This window comes from Macaca nemestrina, chromosome 1, assembly GCF_043159975.1.
Source record: "Macaca nemestrina isolate mMacNem1 chromosome 1, mMacNem.hap1, whole genome shotgun sequence".
NCBI lineage: Eukaryota > Metazoa > Chordata > Mammalia > Primates > Cercopithecidae > Macaca > Macaca nemestrina.
The window spans coordinates 78826495-78841243 of record NC_092125.1 but is presented as its reverse complement, the minus strand read 5'-3'; the positions used below and the strand labels follow the sequence as shown (position 1 = coordinate 78841243).

The 14749-nt window shown below is 36.1% G+C and overlaps 1 protein-coding gene across 5 annotated transcripts in view; it reads right to left on the bottom strand.

The window, feature by feature from the left end:
• LOC105493485 (microtubule affinity regulating kinase 1) overlaps window positions 1-14749 on the bottom strand; it is a 143022-nt gene that overhangs the window by 81739 nt on the left and 46534 nt on the right. For all 5 annotated transcript variants that reach the window (XM_011761160.3, XM_011761162.3, XM_011761161.3 and 2 more), the window contains exons 2-3: window positions 3710-3913; window positions 2139-2192 (exon numbers count right to left, since the gene is read on the bottom strand). In XM_011761160.3, coding sequence (XP_011759462.1) covers window positions 2139-2192; window positions 3710-3913 — 258 coding nt within the window. The remainder of the gene's footprint in view (window positions 1-2138; window positions 2193-3709; window positions 3914-14749) is intronic.

The following is a 14749-nucleotide window of genomic DNA, read 5'->3' as shown; positions in this document are numbered from 1 at the left end:
CAGATCAAAACAGAACAAATTTACCCAAACACTTCTAGAAGTGAGATTACAATGAATCCTTATTTCATATAAATGTGCGATAATTACCTGCCTTTTAATGAGTATACCTAAGACATGGAAGCAAATTTTACTATCTTTTCCAATGCTAGGGAAAAATGGATTGTTTTACATTCCATTACTTTTTAGGTATGACTGACTGGGAGATGCCACTGCCTAAATGGGAAAGGTCAAATGCTGAATGTTCTAAACACATGAGAGTTAATGAAGACTTGATCTGTTTTTTCTTCAGAACTTCTAAAAGAAAGCAAATCTATGAACATACATGTAAATCACTTAAAAAACAATCACACACACACAGTGTACTGGCTACATTTAGTGAGTCTTCATCTTTATTTTTATTTTCACAGGTTAAAGAAAACAAAATTGTATCATTTTTTATATGCCTATTTGGAAAAGCAATACTTTATCAACAAGATTAGTAGACTATATGACAGAAATTACTTATCATCAAGAAGTATACATTTTAGTTATTCAGATAAAGAAAGCAACATTCAGTCTCATGTTCATATGTTTCAGTAAGTACAACTTTGTTTATACAACCTTGGAAAAGACAGAGTAGGAGCCGCATTACTGTGTATTCCAGCTAGCACAACAGGCCTGAGTAGTTCTAGATGCCACTTAAAATCACTCAATTTGCTAGGGTAATCCACAGCTAAATACAGGAAAAGTAGAAAAGCTAGGTGAGCCACGGACAGGGACACTGTGTACAGTTACAAAGTCTGTGCATTTTAAATGGGTTCCCAGCACACGGGTGGGCAAAGACATATCCCACTGTGGTTCCAGCCCAGTAAAAAACAGCATCTTTGCGTAGTTAATTGGTCCAGGGAAGATGTCTTTTTGTCACTTACACAAATGCATCACGGTTAGCAAAAAGACTGATGCTAGAAGAAGAGACTTTCTCCCAGAAGAAACTTAGAATACATTATCTCACATTCACGGAAAAAATAGAACCCAGCAAAGTTTTCATGTTCTTACTGGGCAGAAATATCAGTGTTATGAAAAGTTAAACTGGTTGTCAAATTTTCAAAAGAATCTCCGATAAGTACAAAGGCAGAGCTCTAAGAAGAAATCTGGGACTGAGCCAAATGAGAAGAAAGTTTGAATAACACAAACCTAGATTTTTAATCTAATGCTACAATCATAGCAGATGTAAGCACAGCATACTAACAATTTCTTGTAAGATTCTTTCTGTTTTAGCAATTCAAAGTCGTTTGTGTTAAAATTACATATGTGACAATGGTCCCATTATATTCTAATAAAAGTCACAATGTACATTCTCTCACTCTATACAAACCTATCATATATGGCATAAATGTTAAAACATTCGTTTCATTTTTAAAGTACTAAAATGCACATCTGAGAAAATTTTCTCATTTAAGTAATTAATGAAGTAACATGAAATAGCTTTGGTTTGCTAAGGCAATCTCCGTCCTAACTGCTTTCTTTTCTCTCTATGTTGTTTCATATTTTCATCCTTTAAAGAAACATTCTTATTTTTTACTGTGAGCTATCTGAAAGACTAGTAGTTCTTGTGGAAGAAGGAAGAAGAGCAAATGAAGCAATAAAAGGAAACTCACCTATGAACAATATTAACTTCTAACTAGATTTTTAATTAAAAAGCTTACCAGCAAGGTCTCTGGACTTCATCTGAAAATTCACAAAAGTTTAAACGGCTTAGGCCACCATTTGTCATTTTATATAACAGCTAAGACACCAGATACTATCAGTAAGTGGATTATTCATTTAATATAAATCTAATTTTCAGAGGTCAATTCTGAATACGTGAAAATACTTCAAAATACTTGAATATTTCAAATCCTGAATATGTATGATACAAGGTTTTATTCTATTGAATAGAAGAGATAAATTTCTTTCATATGGTACATGTATTTAAGTATTAGATAGTTTTCAAGCAACTACTTGGTAAGTCATAAACATTACATTTTATATCATGTCTTTTCTTCACATATTGATGAAATGTAGAATTGCAGCTAACAGAAAATTTAGAATGATTTTACAGAACATCATATATTAATGATAAACTCACATTCTAATTACTTATTAAATTAATTAAATACCTTTTGTAGACTGGTAGGATTTAGCTGAGTTTTGTCTATTATTTTCACAGCAACCTAAAAAAAAAAGAATCATTAAACTCTGTTTGAAAAATGCATATTTTAATTAATAAAACTTATAAAAAACCCAACTTTTGTTTCATTCCTAACTAGATATCATTTCGCTCTTTTTAGGTATTCACATAATCAGATAGTAACATTTTGATAATTTGGCAGCCTTAGAATATACTCCATTGACCCAAGTCCTTAATCTTTTGATCCTGAGCCAATGAAATGAAAGCGTTGCTATTTCTTCTAAGTTTCCTTCTTTAAAGTAAAAATCATCCTGTATCTTAACCTTTTACTCATGATCTTGATAAGCAACAATTATAGGGGGGAAGTGGCTTGTAAACTTGCAGTAAGTTAAATATTATGTGAATAAAACAATTCTGCTGGTAGAGAGATTGGATATCCAAGCTCACTTAGAGCAAACTGACAAAACGGACCTGAATATCTAAGGCTCTGCCCAGTATTCTCTGTCTCTGAATGGCTCCTAGGGTCAGAATAGACAGAAGGAACCAAATTCAATGGGAAACGACAATAATATGATATATAGAGCAAAGTGAAAATTTATTAAAAATATTTTTATTGAGTTTTTTTTTTTTTTTTTTTTTTGAGGCAGGATCTCATTCTGTTGCTAAGGCTGGAGTGCAGTGGCGCTATCACAGTTCGCTGCAGCCTTGACCTCCCGGGCTCAAGTGACCCTCACCTCAAGCTCCCAAGTAGCTGGGACTACAGTTGCACACTACCATGCCTAGCTAATTTTTGTATTTTTTGTAGAGCCGGGGTTTTGCCATGTTGCCCAGGCTGGTCTTGAACTCCTGGCCTCAAGCAATTATGCCCGCCTCAGCCTCCCAAGGTGCTGGGATTGCAGGCATGAGCCACTGCATTGGGCCTGATTAAGATTTTTTTTTATATAATGTCCTAATCAGATCTAGTAAACATTATGTAATACAAAATGTTACACGTTTATTAAAATAAAGTCTTTAACCCTAGCATACAGATATATATACACAATGTACATATATGCAAGTATATAAATCCTTACTATATAAATACATATAAGTTAAAACACATGAGATTTTAGAAATCCAATTATCTTATTACCTGAGAAAACCACCCACACAGAAGTACTTGTTCAATGTAGTCTCTAAATACATACAAATTAGCAGGTGACTTTCTACGTATTCATACCTAACTTATCTCAAGCAGCAAGAACTTTTGTTCCTGAGGATTGGGCAGCAATGGAAATCAGAAATGTTCACAGAAATCATATAATGAAAGTCAACATCTGAGGAAAGCTCATCTGCAGCACACCTGATTGATAAGATGCTAATATGATGATTCTTTTCTAAATATTAAAAGGTCAACCTTTATGCCATGATAAACCTCTGCCTACTAATGTTCCATTCACACATACCCCAGTGTTTACCATATTGAAACTGTCATTTACTCCCAAACATGAGCTATAGGGAAGCTTTAACAAGACTCCAGAGAGGTCCAGGCAGATATTAAAAGGCATTGTGCAAACTTACCTCTCTACCAGTTAGAACGTGTCTTGCCAATTTGACTTTGGCAAAATTTCCCTTCCCTATTGTTTTTTGTAAACGGTAATTTCCAATGTGAGGCTGTTCATCTGTTGCTGATGTAATGGAGTTTCTACACCGGGGGATGTTCTGTCTGCTACTTGACTTGGTAGGCTGGATGTGCGGTTCAGTATATCCATCCACAGATGTATGCTAAGAAAAAGTTTACAAGATTTCATTGTTAAATTATATTATAAAAGGACAAGTAAAAAGGGCACAAATAATTATCATTACCAATTCTTCAATAATAATATATTGCACTACATCCTTTTAAAGTTTGAGCATTCTATTTATAATTTCTTCTGGACTTCAGCTCCCTTTACCAGGTAGAGTATAATTGCTTAAAACGAAATATTCAGGCCAGGAATGGTGGCTCACGCCTGTAATCCCAGCACTTTCGGAGGCCAAGGCAGGCAGATCACTTGAGGTCAGGAGGTCAGGACCAGCCTGGTCAATATAGTGAAACCCCGTCTCTACTAAAAACACAAAAATTAGCCGGTGTGGCAGCACATGCCTGTAATCGCAGCTACTTGGGAGGCTGAGGGAGGAGAATCACTTGAACCTGGGAGGCGGAAGTTGCAGTGAGCCAAGATCATGTCAGTGCACTCCAGCCTGGGTGACAGAGTGGGACTCCATCTCAAAAAAATAAAATAAAATGAAATATTCTACATGGCTTTAGGGATATGCTTTCAATTTAAAATTGTAAATAAATATACAGCCAGAAGCCTCACAAACCTTATTATTCCTTATAAAGGTGTTATCTCTTTAGGTTGTGATGACAGTATAGTTCAGGGCTGCTTCATTAAAAAGGCAGAATATCTTTATTGCCAAGACAACCTCATGGGTGTAAATCTCTTTCTCAAAACTAGCCCAGCCATTTGTCATGTTCTTGCTTCCATTTTGGGGGCATATAACTCAAAAAACTGACCAATGAGCTGCCTGCCTCAAGTATACCTATAATTCATTCCTGCCCAACCCCCTCACCCAGTTTATCGTGTCCAAGTGAAAGCTATCTATAGTCCTGCCCAGGTCCATAACCTATCCATCGCATCAGTGTTGTTCTGGAGGCAAAGATGTCACTTTGTCTCATGGCCTCACGCTAACCTACAACTGCAATGGATAGCTGATCCTGTTCACCTATGGACTCAGCACCTAAATTCCCAGGTCAAGCTGCCTAACCAGCTCTGTTTCACTAGCTGTGATTGTTCCTGCTCTTGTCTAGTTTTGTCTGTATTTTGATATACATAAAGTTTCTAGCAGTTTTTGTGAAAATGTTGAATCGCACATGATAAACATAACATCTTTCTCTGGCATCTTAAAAAATTGCTGAAGAAGAGTAAAACAAAATAACAAAGGAAAGGATATCTTTTGTTTGCAAAATAATGCAGAGTTATATTGCCCCACCTATAGGACCAACAGCTTCCTAAAGAATTTTGATCTTAAAGGCAACATTAAAGAGGAATCAATAATTTACCAATCTCATGCAAGGCATGATTCAAAGTCATTTTTCTATTTGTAACTACTTTTTGTTTTATTTTATGATAATTTTTAAAAACTCAGCTCAGGACTAAGGGTTTTTGCTGGGTCTTACACACCTCTGCAGCTTTTGGCCTCATTCTGTGTTAGATGCACTTTGGTGTATTCTCACCACAACCTGTACTTCCACGTATCACAGCATGCTTTCCATTGTGCTATCATTATACATTTACTTGCCTGTCTCCCACCACCCTATTATAAACAATTTTAGGACAGAGATGTTTTCTTTTCATCTTTATACACTCAGCACATTACAGGTTACCAGATACACAGGAAGGATTCAATAAAGCAATAGTTTTCACAGTGTTATCCCTGGACCAGCACCATCAGAATCATCTGAGAACTTGTTCAAAATACAAATTCTCTGGTCTTATTCCAGACCTACTGACTATGAAACTCTGGGGGGAGGGTCCAGCACTCCGTGTTTCAACAAGTTCTCCAGGCGATTCTGATGCATGCCAACATTTGAGAACTGCAATGAAAATAATGTAAGGAGGAGTAAAATATAAAGTTACTCACTGGCTCTTGGAGACTTTTCTATTATCTGGGTAGAAACAAGAGATTTTAATTATAGTACTTAATTTCTAAGAGTTAACAGACTGCCATTATATTTCCCACAACTAGTACTTCTCTACCTGAACTTGTTCTGCAGGGAATGCTGACTTCTCCAGCCTTCAAGATGTATCTTTTTTTTTTTTTCTGCGACAGGGTCTTGCTCTGTCACCCAGGCAGGGGTGCAGTGGCATGATCACTGCTCACTGCAGCTTCAAGTGATCCTCCCACTTCAGCCTCTTGAGTAGCTGGGACTACAAGCGTGCACCGCTGCCCCTGGCTACTTTAAAAAAAATTTTTTTTTTTTTTGTAGAGATGGAGTCTCATCATGTTGGCCAGGCTGTTCTCAAACTCCTGGGCTCAAGCAATCCTCCCACCTCAGCCTCCCAAAGTGCTGAGACATGGGCATTAGCCACCGCATCTGGCCATTCATCTTTCAAGATTTAATATGAGTATCTCCTCCACACAGCTTTCTATGCCTTTTCACAGAGATAATTATTCCTCTTTTCTGTTGCTACCTATATACCCAATATATACTTCAACTATTAGAACTCTCACACCATCTTCTAAGTACTTGTCCATGGTCTGTGTTTACCGCTGACTTAAAGCTCCTAAAGCCCCATAACTTAATATAGTGTTAGGCACAGATAAGGCATTTGATACATACTAACTAAATTGAAGGGATTTAGGATCCTCATACTCCTGGTACCCTTACACAATGACTTCTGAGGAATGAGTCCATGCTGTCCAGATCTTTGATGCATATAAAAGCAATATGCATTAAAATACTTGAGATGTAACTCAGCTCCTAATGCTGGTTGTAGGCTATATATTGATACTATACCACATTTTGATGGACTGTATTATTAACCCCAAATTTTCACACCCTTTGCCATGTAACTTTTCCAGGACCCTCCCACTGAGGGGGGACATACTTTCCTACTCTTTGGGTTCAGTCACATGATTTTTTTTTTTTTTTTTTTTTTTTTTGGCCAATAAAATGAGTTAGAAATGATGGTAGGCAAGTCCCAACCTAGACTTCAAGAGGTCTTGTTGTGTCTCAACTTGCTTTCTGCCATCACCATAAGAAGGACTTATCCAGGCTGACAGCAGAAGGATGATAAGAAATACATGGAGCAGAGTCACTCCAAGTTAAGCCAAGATTTAATCAACTGCTCCCCAGCTGACTGTGACTCATGAGAAATCATAAATGGTTCTTGGTTTAAGCCACTTAGGTTGGGATGATTTGTTACACAGCAATGTCAGTAGATACACAATGCTATCATTATTTTAAAATTAAAAAGTAAACATAAGAGAAAAGGCAAAAACTTATGAACAATTAAAAGATTCTTATCAGACACGTTTACATTTTAGCAGAGTCTAGAAAGAAAGGATGAGGGAGGGAGGGAGGAAGGAAGGAAGGAAAGAAGGAAGGAAGGAAGGTGAGAAGGAGGAGGGGAGGAGGGAAGGAGAGAAAGAGGAAGGAAAGAAGGAGGGAGGGAGGGAGGGAAGGAAGGAAGGGAAGGAGGGAGGGAAGGAGGGAGGGAAGGAGGGAGGGGGGAGGGGGGAAAGGAGGGGGAAGGAGGGGGAAGAGGGAGGGAGGGAAGAAAAAAAAAGAAGAGCTATATATGGCCAATTCCCTAAGGAGAAACCCTTGATTGTAAGCTGCATGGGAGCAGAATCCTTGACTATTTTGCATCCCCATCACCAAATATGGTGTAACATAGAGATTGGCAAACGATTCTGGAGAAATAATATACCCATGGGTCTACAGGCTGTAGCTAGCCAACCCTTGGTGTAACATGTCACATTTTGAGATACAGGTTTAAATTGTTTCTCAATGATTTTTTTTAAAGATCTCCTAGCTCTCAACATTAAACATGATCATTTATACACAATACATTTATATGTCTTAAATAAAAAATCAGGATATACAGCATATATTTTATATTATATATATTATACATTCTAAATATATTATGTATTCTGAATATAAGATACCCACCAAAACAAATATTTTCAAAAAATTACATGTTTCCTTAGAATTGCTACAGCATCACTTAGGAGGCAACCTTTCCTTGGAAGGACTCTTTGAAGTGCAGTTTGAGATAGCTGATCTCATTTTCCTGATCAACAGCTTAATTCTCAAATAGAAAATGTGGCAAGAATATCAATTCAGCTCATGCTAGATTAAACAGTGAATTTAATTTAGAACTACCTCAACCCTAAGGCTGTTAGATAGAAGAAATTATGTTAGCTCAATTACAGCATGTCTATGAATTTTAATTTCTACCATTATCTGAAAACACAAGTTCCAATCCTGTCATTCTTTCTTCAAGTTTTCCACTTAATCCAGTAGACTGTGAATTCCTTCATTCTTTCTGCAGCAGTGGTAATGTGACCCTAAAGCTTGCCCTGAGTGTGCAGTGCAGTCAAAGTAATCAGAGATAATGATTTCATTAGCTCTTCAGTGCTGCATCCCGTGGAGCACCAGACTCAAATTCCTGAGTAATAAGAGATTTTTCCCCACCTTTAATACTGACTGAAATGGAGTTCTTCTACTCACTGGCTATACATCCTTGGAAATATATATTTTAAAAATTGCAATGTTTTATGACAGCCACTAAATCTGCTTGATGACTGAATATTCAAATGCTCCTAAAAAGTCAGATCACATATTAGACTTGAAGCCTGTCACAGCTCTGCTCTCGGGACTTTGGAATATGCTAATTTTGCATACCATAACCACCCTTTGGCCAAGTGATATTAGCACCAATACAGGTCATTGCAATTTAGAAACAATAACCACACTTTTGTTTCTCAAAGTCATTTTATTAAAGGAGTAGGAAAGTTCTGCTTCCAACAAAGAATAGTTTGTATCTAACTAAACCTATCAGCAGACAAAAATACAATCTGTAGACAAAATATTAAAAACAACTGTTTGAAGGCTCTGAAGAGCCACAAAAAAGGAAGCAAAGTCTTAAGGGAAGTTGATCACTGAATGAAGAAAAATTTCACAATGTAAAATGTGGGTTGTTATAGTTTTGAGCTGGGGGCAAACTCTGGCCCACCTTGCTCCGTATGACTTAAATACAAGCAGACAGCAATCGTTTTATTGGCTAAAAAGGAGTCTGAGGATAGGCTTGGGAGCTCACAATATGACTGGAAAGTAAGAGAGAAAACCTTGGGAAAAATGAAGTCATGAAGAAGAAAATGAAATCTGTATATTAATTGCGGGTGCTTTGCTAAGTCCCAAACTATGTACAAGCAAGAGAACCTCTAAGGAACACATTAGAACAAGGTAGTTAGAAATGTAAGTTAATGAAGTAGGTATTTGGCCTGTTCACCAAAAGGAGGCTGAATTTGAAGTTTGAGTCAAGCCAAATTAACTGTCTGCTAAAGCAAAAATCAACACTTCAGAAGATAATTAAATTCAGAGTCTCTGTAGAGTATCAATAAAAATGTTCAGTATGTAAGTAAAACTTACTAGACACATGAAGGAACAGACAAATATGATTCATTGTCAAGAGAAACAATAGTTAACAGAAACAGACCCCAAGATGATCCAGAAGTTGGAATCGACAGGCCAGAACTTTAAAGCAGATATTATAAATACATTTTTTAAAGTAAAGGAAAATATGGTCACAAAGAACAAGTATATGGAAAATGTTAGCTGAAAAATTAAAATGATCATAAAGAGACAAATGGCAATTCTAGAACTAAATACTACAATATTTAAAAAGAAAAATTCATTGGATAAAATTACAGTAGACTGCAAAGAAAAAAGGGTCAATGAACTTGAAGACAGATTAATAAAATTTAGCCAACCTTAACAACTGAGACACAGGAAGACTGAATAAAAATAAAGCCTCAGCCGGGCGTAGTGGCTCATGCCTGTAATCCCAGCACTTTGGGAGGCCGAGGCAGGTGGATCATGAGGTCAGGAGATTGAGACCATACTGGCTAACATGGTGAAACTCCATCTCTACTAAAAATACAAAAATTTAGCTGGGCATGGTGGCGGATGCCTGTAGTCCCAGCTACTCCGGCGGCTGAGGCAGAAGAATGGTGTGAACCCAGGAGGTGGAGTTTGCTGTGAGCCCCGATCGTGCCACTGCACTCCAGCGTGGGTGACAGAGTGAGACTCCGTCTCAAATAAATAAATAAATAAATAAATAAATAAATAAAGTCTCTACAATCTGTGGTGGGTCAATGTCACATAAACTGTTACATATATAAATGGGGCCCAGAGAAGGAATAAAAGAAAATAGTGTGGAAAAAAAGAACTTGAAGTAATAATGGCCATACAATTCCTCCAAACTGTAAATTCTAAGAAGGATAAATACCAAGGAAGAAAAAAAAAACAACCCAGTGTAGAAGATCACTGTCAAATTGCTGAAACCATGCTTAGAGGAAAACAAAAACCTTAAAAGGAGTCAGGGAAAAATGACACGTTCACATATAGGGATAACAATACAAATGGCAACTCACTTCTCATTAATCAACAATGGAAGTCAGATGACAACATTTTTAAAGTGCTACAGAAAAATCAAATGCAAGCCAAAATTTATTACCTAGTGAAAACATTCCTCAAAAAAGGCAAAAAAGACATTTTTAGACTAACAAAAACTGAAAGAATTTGTTGCCAACAGACATACACTATAAAAAATGCTAAAGAAATTAAAGTAACCATAGAGGGTAAAATGAATCTACACAAATGAATAAAGAGCTCTGGAACTAGAAAATATGTGGGTAAATACAAAACAGTAGACATTCTTCCATCTCTACATTTATTTAAAAGACATATGACTCTTCAAAGCAAAGAATAATACTGTAAGTGGAACTTATACGCAGAAGTAAGAATATGTGAAAACAAAACTACAGAGATTTCAGCATTACTCTCTCAATAGCTGAAAGAACAACTATACATGAAAAAACAACTGCCAGGCGTGGTGGCTCATGCCTGTAATCCCAGCACTTCAGGAGGCCAAGGCGGGCAGATCATCTGAGGTTGGGAGTTCGAGACCAGCCTGACCAACATGGAGAAACCCCGTCTCTACTAAAAATACAAAAAAATTAGCTGGGTGTGGTGGCACATGCCTGTAATCCCAGCTACTTGGGAGGGTGAGGCAGAAGAATCACTTAAACCCAGGAGGCAGAGGTTGCCGTGAGCAGAGATTGCACCATTGTACTCCAGCCCGGGCAAAAAGACCGAAATTCTGTCTCAAAAAAAAAAAAAAAAAAAAAAAAAAAATTAAAGAAAGAAAGAAAGAAAAGAAAAAACAGTAAGGACACACAAAATCTGAACAACACTATCAAGTTATGGAAGGTTACAGATTTCTTAAAGCACATGGTTCTTAAGTTCTAAGTCAAGAACCCTTCTCTAGACCTCTTAAGCTCTTCCCATAGATATTTTAGTTCTCTTTAGAGTGACAACATTGTCTTTTCATCAAAGGATAACTTAAAGAACAGCTACTTTGCCGGCTGCAGTGGTGTTTGCCTGTGGTCCCAGCTACTCAGGAGGCAGGTGAGAGGACCGCTTGAGCCCAAGAGTTCTGGGCTGTAGTACACTATGTTGACCTGGTGTTTGCACTAAGTTCAGCAACAATATGGTGACCTCCTGGGAGTGGGGGACCACCAGGTTGCCTAAGGAGGGATGAACCAGCCCTGGTCAGAAACAGAGCAGGTAAAAACACCCATGTTGAACAATAGTGGGACTGCACCTGTGAACAGTCACTGCATTCCAGCCTGGCAACATAGTGAGACCCTGTCTCTAAAGAAATAAAAAATGAAAATAAAAAAGAACAGTTACATCTCTATAGGAACATGGCTGAAGATACATTAATAATAATTAATACCTACTTCATAAGGATCCAAGCAACGAATCTGCCTGAGTTTAGTTGTTGGAAATATTTCTCTGACCTGGTACACTTCCTTTATTATATTATTATACAATAATGTCTCCCTCTTTCCCCTGTTTTGACATTTCAAGGTGACTTTTCATATTAAATAGTACAATGGTGGATGTTGTCAGTGACGCTACTTTTATGAGTGACAAAAATATTTTAACAGCTGGAAAAGAATGCTTATGAAACATAGAAGACCTGTGATTCTCCTCCTCTATGTTCCTACTGCACTTGAAACATTCTTTTACATAATACTTACAACCTTACAATGAAACTACCTTATGTTTTTTAAGCCATGTTCTATGAAACTGTGAGCTTTTAAATTGTCAAGTACTACGTCTTTTACATTCATTATCATTCAATATAGTGACTAGTACCTGAATGAACCCACTAAATACGTTATCTTCTATTGTTAAGTACTCAACTTAAATCCTTCTGCAAACTGGCCAATAACTATTTTATCTGGTTCTTTAAAATCAACAAAACTAAAAGTCCTCAACAAAATGCAACTTAATTACAAAGAAAAAAAAATCAATTTTATTTGATATTAGCAGAGCTTATTTCAATGAGATGTCAATAAATTTGATAAGATAGTCACATACCTATTTCCAAAAACATAAAACACAAAAATATAAGGTCTAACAATGGAAAAAGAAAAAGTTATTGAAATAAATTGCCACTAAAACCTTCCGACAGCTACCACGCGATGCACAGCATAAATCCAAAGGGAGAAGTTGTACAATATGTTCCTGCCTGCCCTTATTGAGCAAGTGCGCAATTTTCCAAATATTCATATTGCAAGTACCCTTTTACCTGGTTTGTTTTTAGGTACCAGAAATGGGTTCAGTTTTAAAACCTAAATAGTATGATAATAATGAAGAAAAGTAGCCAATATAGTTTATTAATAGAGATCCAAGGAACCTAAATGAAATATTAGCTGATATCACCAGTAACATATTAAACAATTATCACTTCAATTAAGTAGGTGTATGATCAGAAGGCAAAGTTAACTCTATACAAGAAAAATATTACAATTTACTGCTTCGACTTGAAAAACATAGAGTTGTACTAAGTGAGATAAACCATAAAAACAGAAACAAGAGTATCCCATCAAACACCTTCATTCAACAAAGTAGCACTACTAGATATATCAGCAATGCTTCTTAAGAACATATATATATAGATATGGAAAAGATTTATTTGTATTATCTTTCTGCAGCTGGCATAAATATAAACCTGGAAAATCCAAGTAAATCAATAAAGTATCTTTTGGAGGTTCAAAAAGTTTTAAGAGACAGGAAACATCCTTAATAATTACTACATTCTGAGAAAAATCACTGGGTTAAGTCTTCATTCATCCTTTCATATTCAGCTTAGACATCACTTCCCAGGAAATGCCACACATCATATTGGAGTTTCTACTCCTTCTTCATCTAAGTCAGGTTCAGTGTCACATTTGGTCTCTCTATTGCTATTTCTAGCACTGCACTGTTCCAAAATTTTTAATTAATTTTTATGAAATGATATATTGTTCACCATTGCTTTTTTACATCCTTCCACTTCTCTTAGATTTACTTTTTCTAGTTTGTAAAATTTTTTTCAGATAGGTGTGTAGGTGATATACTTTCTGAATCTTTACAGCTACTAATTTTTGTTTCAACTTCACATGTAAACAACAATTCCATTAGATACAGAACAGGTACAAAGGAACATTCTTCCAGTTACTCCTGGACTTATTTCAGAAGGTTGAACCTTTCAGAAACATGATTTACTTGTATCTATAAAAACATTACAAATTGTGACCCCTGAATGACAAAACAATGAAAGACAGAAGAAATCCTACAGAAGTTCCAGGTGAAAAAAACTTTTTACAAAACCTTTGTCTAAGGAATAGACCTAAATGCAAAGGAGAATATGTGATATGTCAGTGTGAAATTTAGCACTTCATATCAATGAAGAAGTAATAAATTATTCAACAAATAGTATTGGAACAGCTAGAAAAAATAAAGCTGAATATCTAGGAGTGAGGTATCACTCTTTACTCCAAAATACATTCACAATCGATTAAGAATATAAATGTAAAAACAAACAGAAAAAAACACAAAGATGAAGAAACCACAAAAGTACCAGAAGAAAGAATCAACAGTTCAGCAAATGTTTTTCAGTCTCAGCATGGGAAATGCCTCTCTAAGTATAACATAAAATAAAAGTCACTAAAAAAGTTTAATAAATGTGACATCACAAATTTAAAAGACAGTAGTTGATTTTTTCAAAAAACTCTCCTTATTTCAAAGCAAAGAGGCAGACAATAAATTGAGAAAAAATATTTGTAATATATGGCAGGCAAATGGTTAATTTTAAAATACTAAACCTTCCATAAGTCAATTTTTTAAATGGGCTAATAGGAATGTGCACAGGAAGTATACAGATATTTCACAGAAAAGGACATATATGTGACTTTCAAACATATGAAGTCAATTATAAGTGAAATATAAATTAAAGTTACAATAAAATCTATTTTTCATCTATCACATTACAATGATTAGAGTTTGACAGCATTTGTTGGTGACAGTATAGAACTAGGCATACTTATGTATCATTGGTCATAGTGAAAATTGACACAAATTCTATGTATAGGAGGAGTTGGGAGACAACTATCAAATACATTCCCACAGTCCTTGGGCTAGAAATTTTACTTCTAATAATATGTTTTACAGACATAGTCACAAATGAGTGTAAAGATGAACACATGCAATATTTACTGTAGCACTGTTTGTAACAGCGAAAACAGAAGCAAGCACAAACGTCCATCAATAGGGAGCTGGTTATGTATGTATGGTATGTTCTTTGTAAATGTGTATATGTGTACATGTGCCTCCATGCACATGCTTCAATAAGCACAGACTATCTCCAGAAGGTTACACAAGACACAGAACAGAAAGCAGTTACCTCTAGAAAAGGCAGCTAGGGGACTGGGAAACAGAAGTAGAGGGAA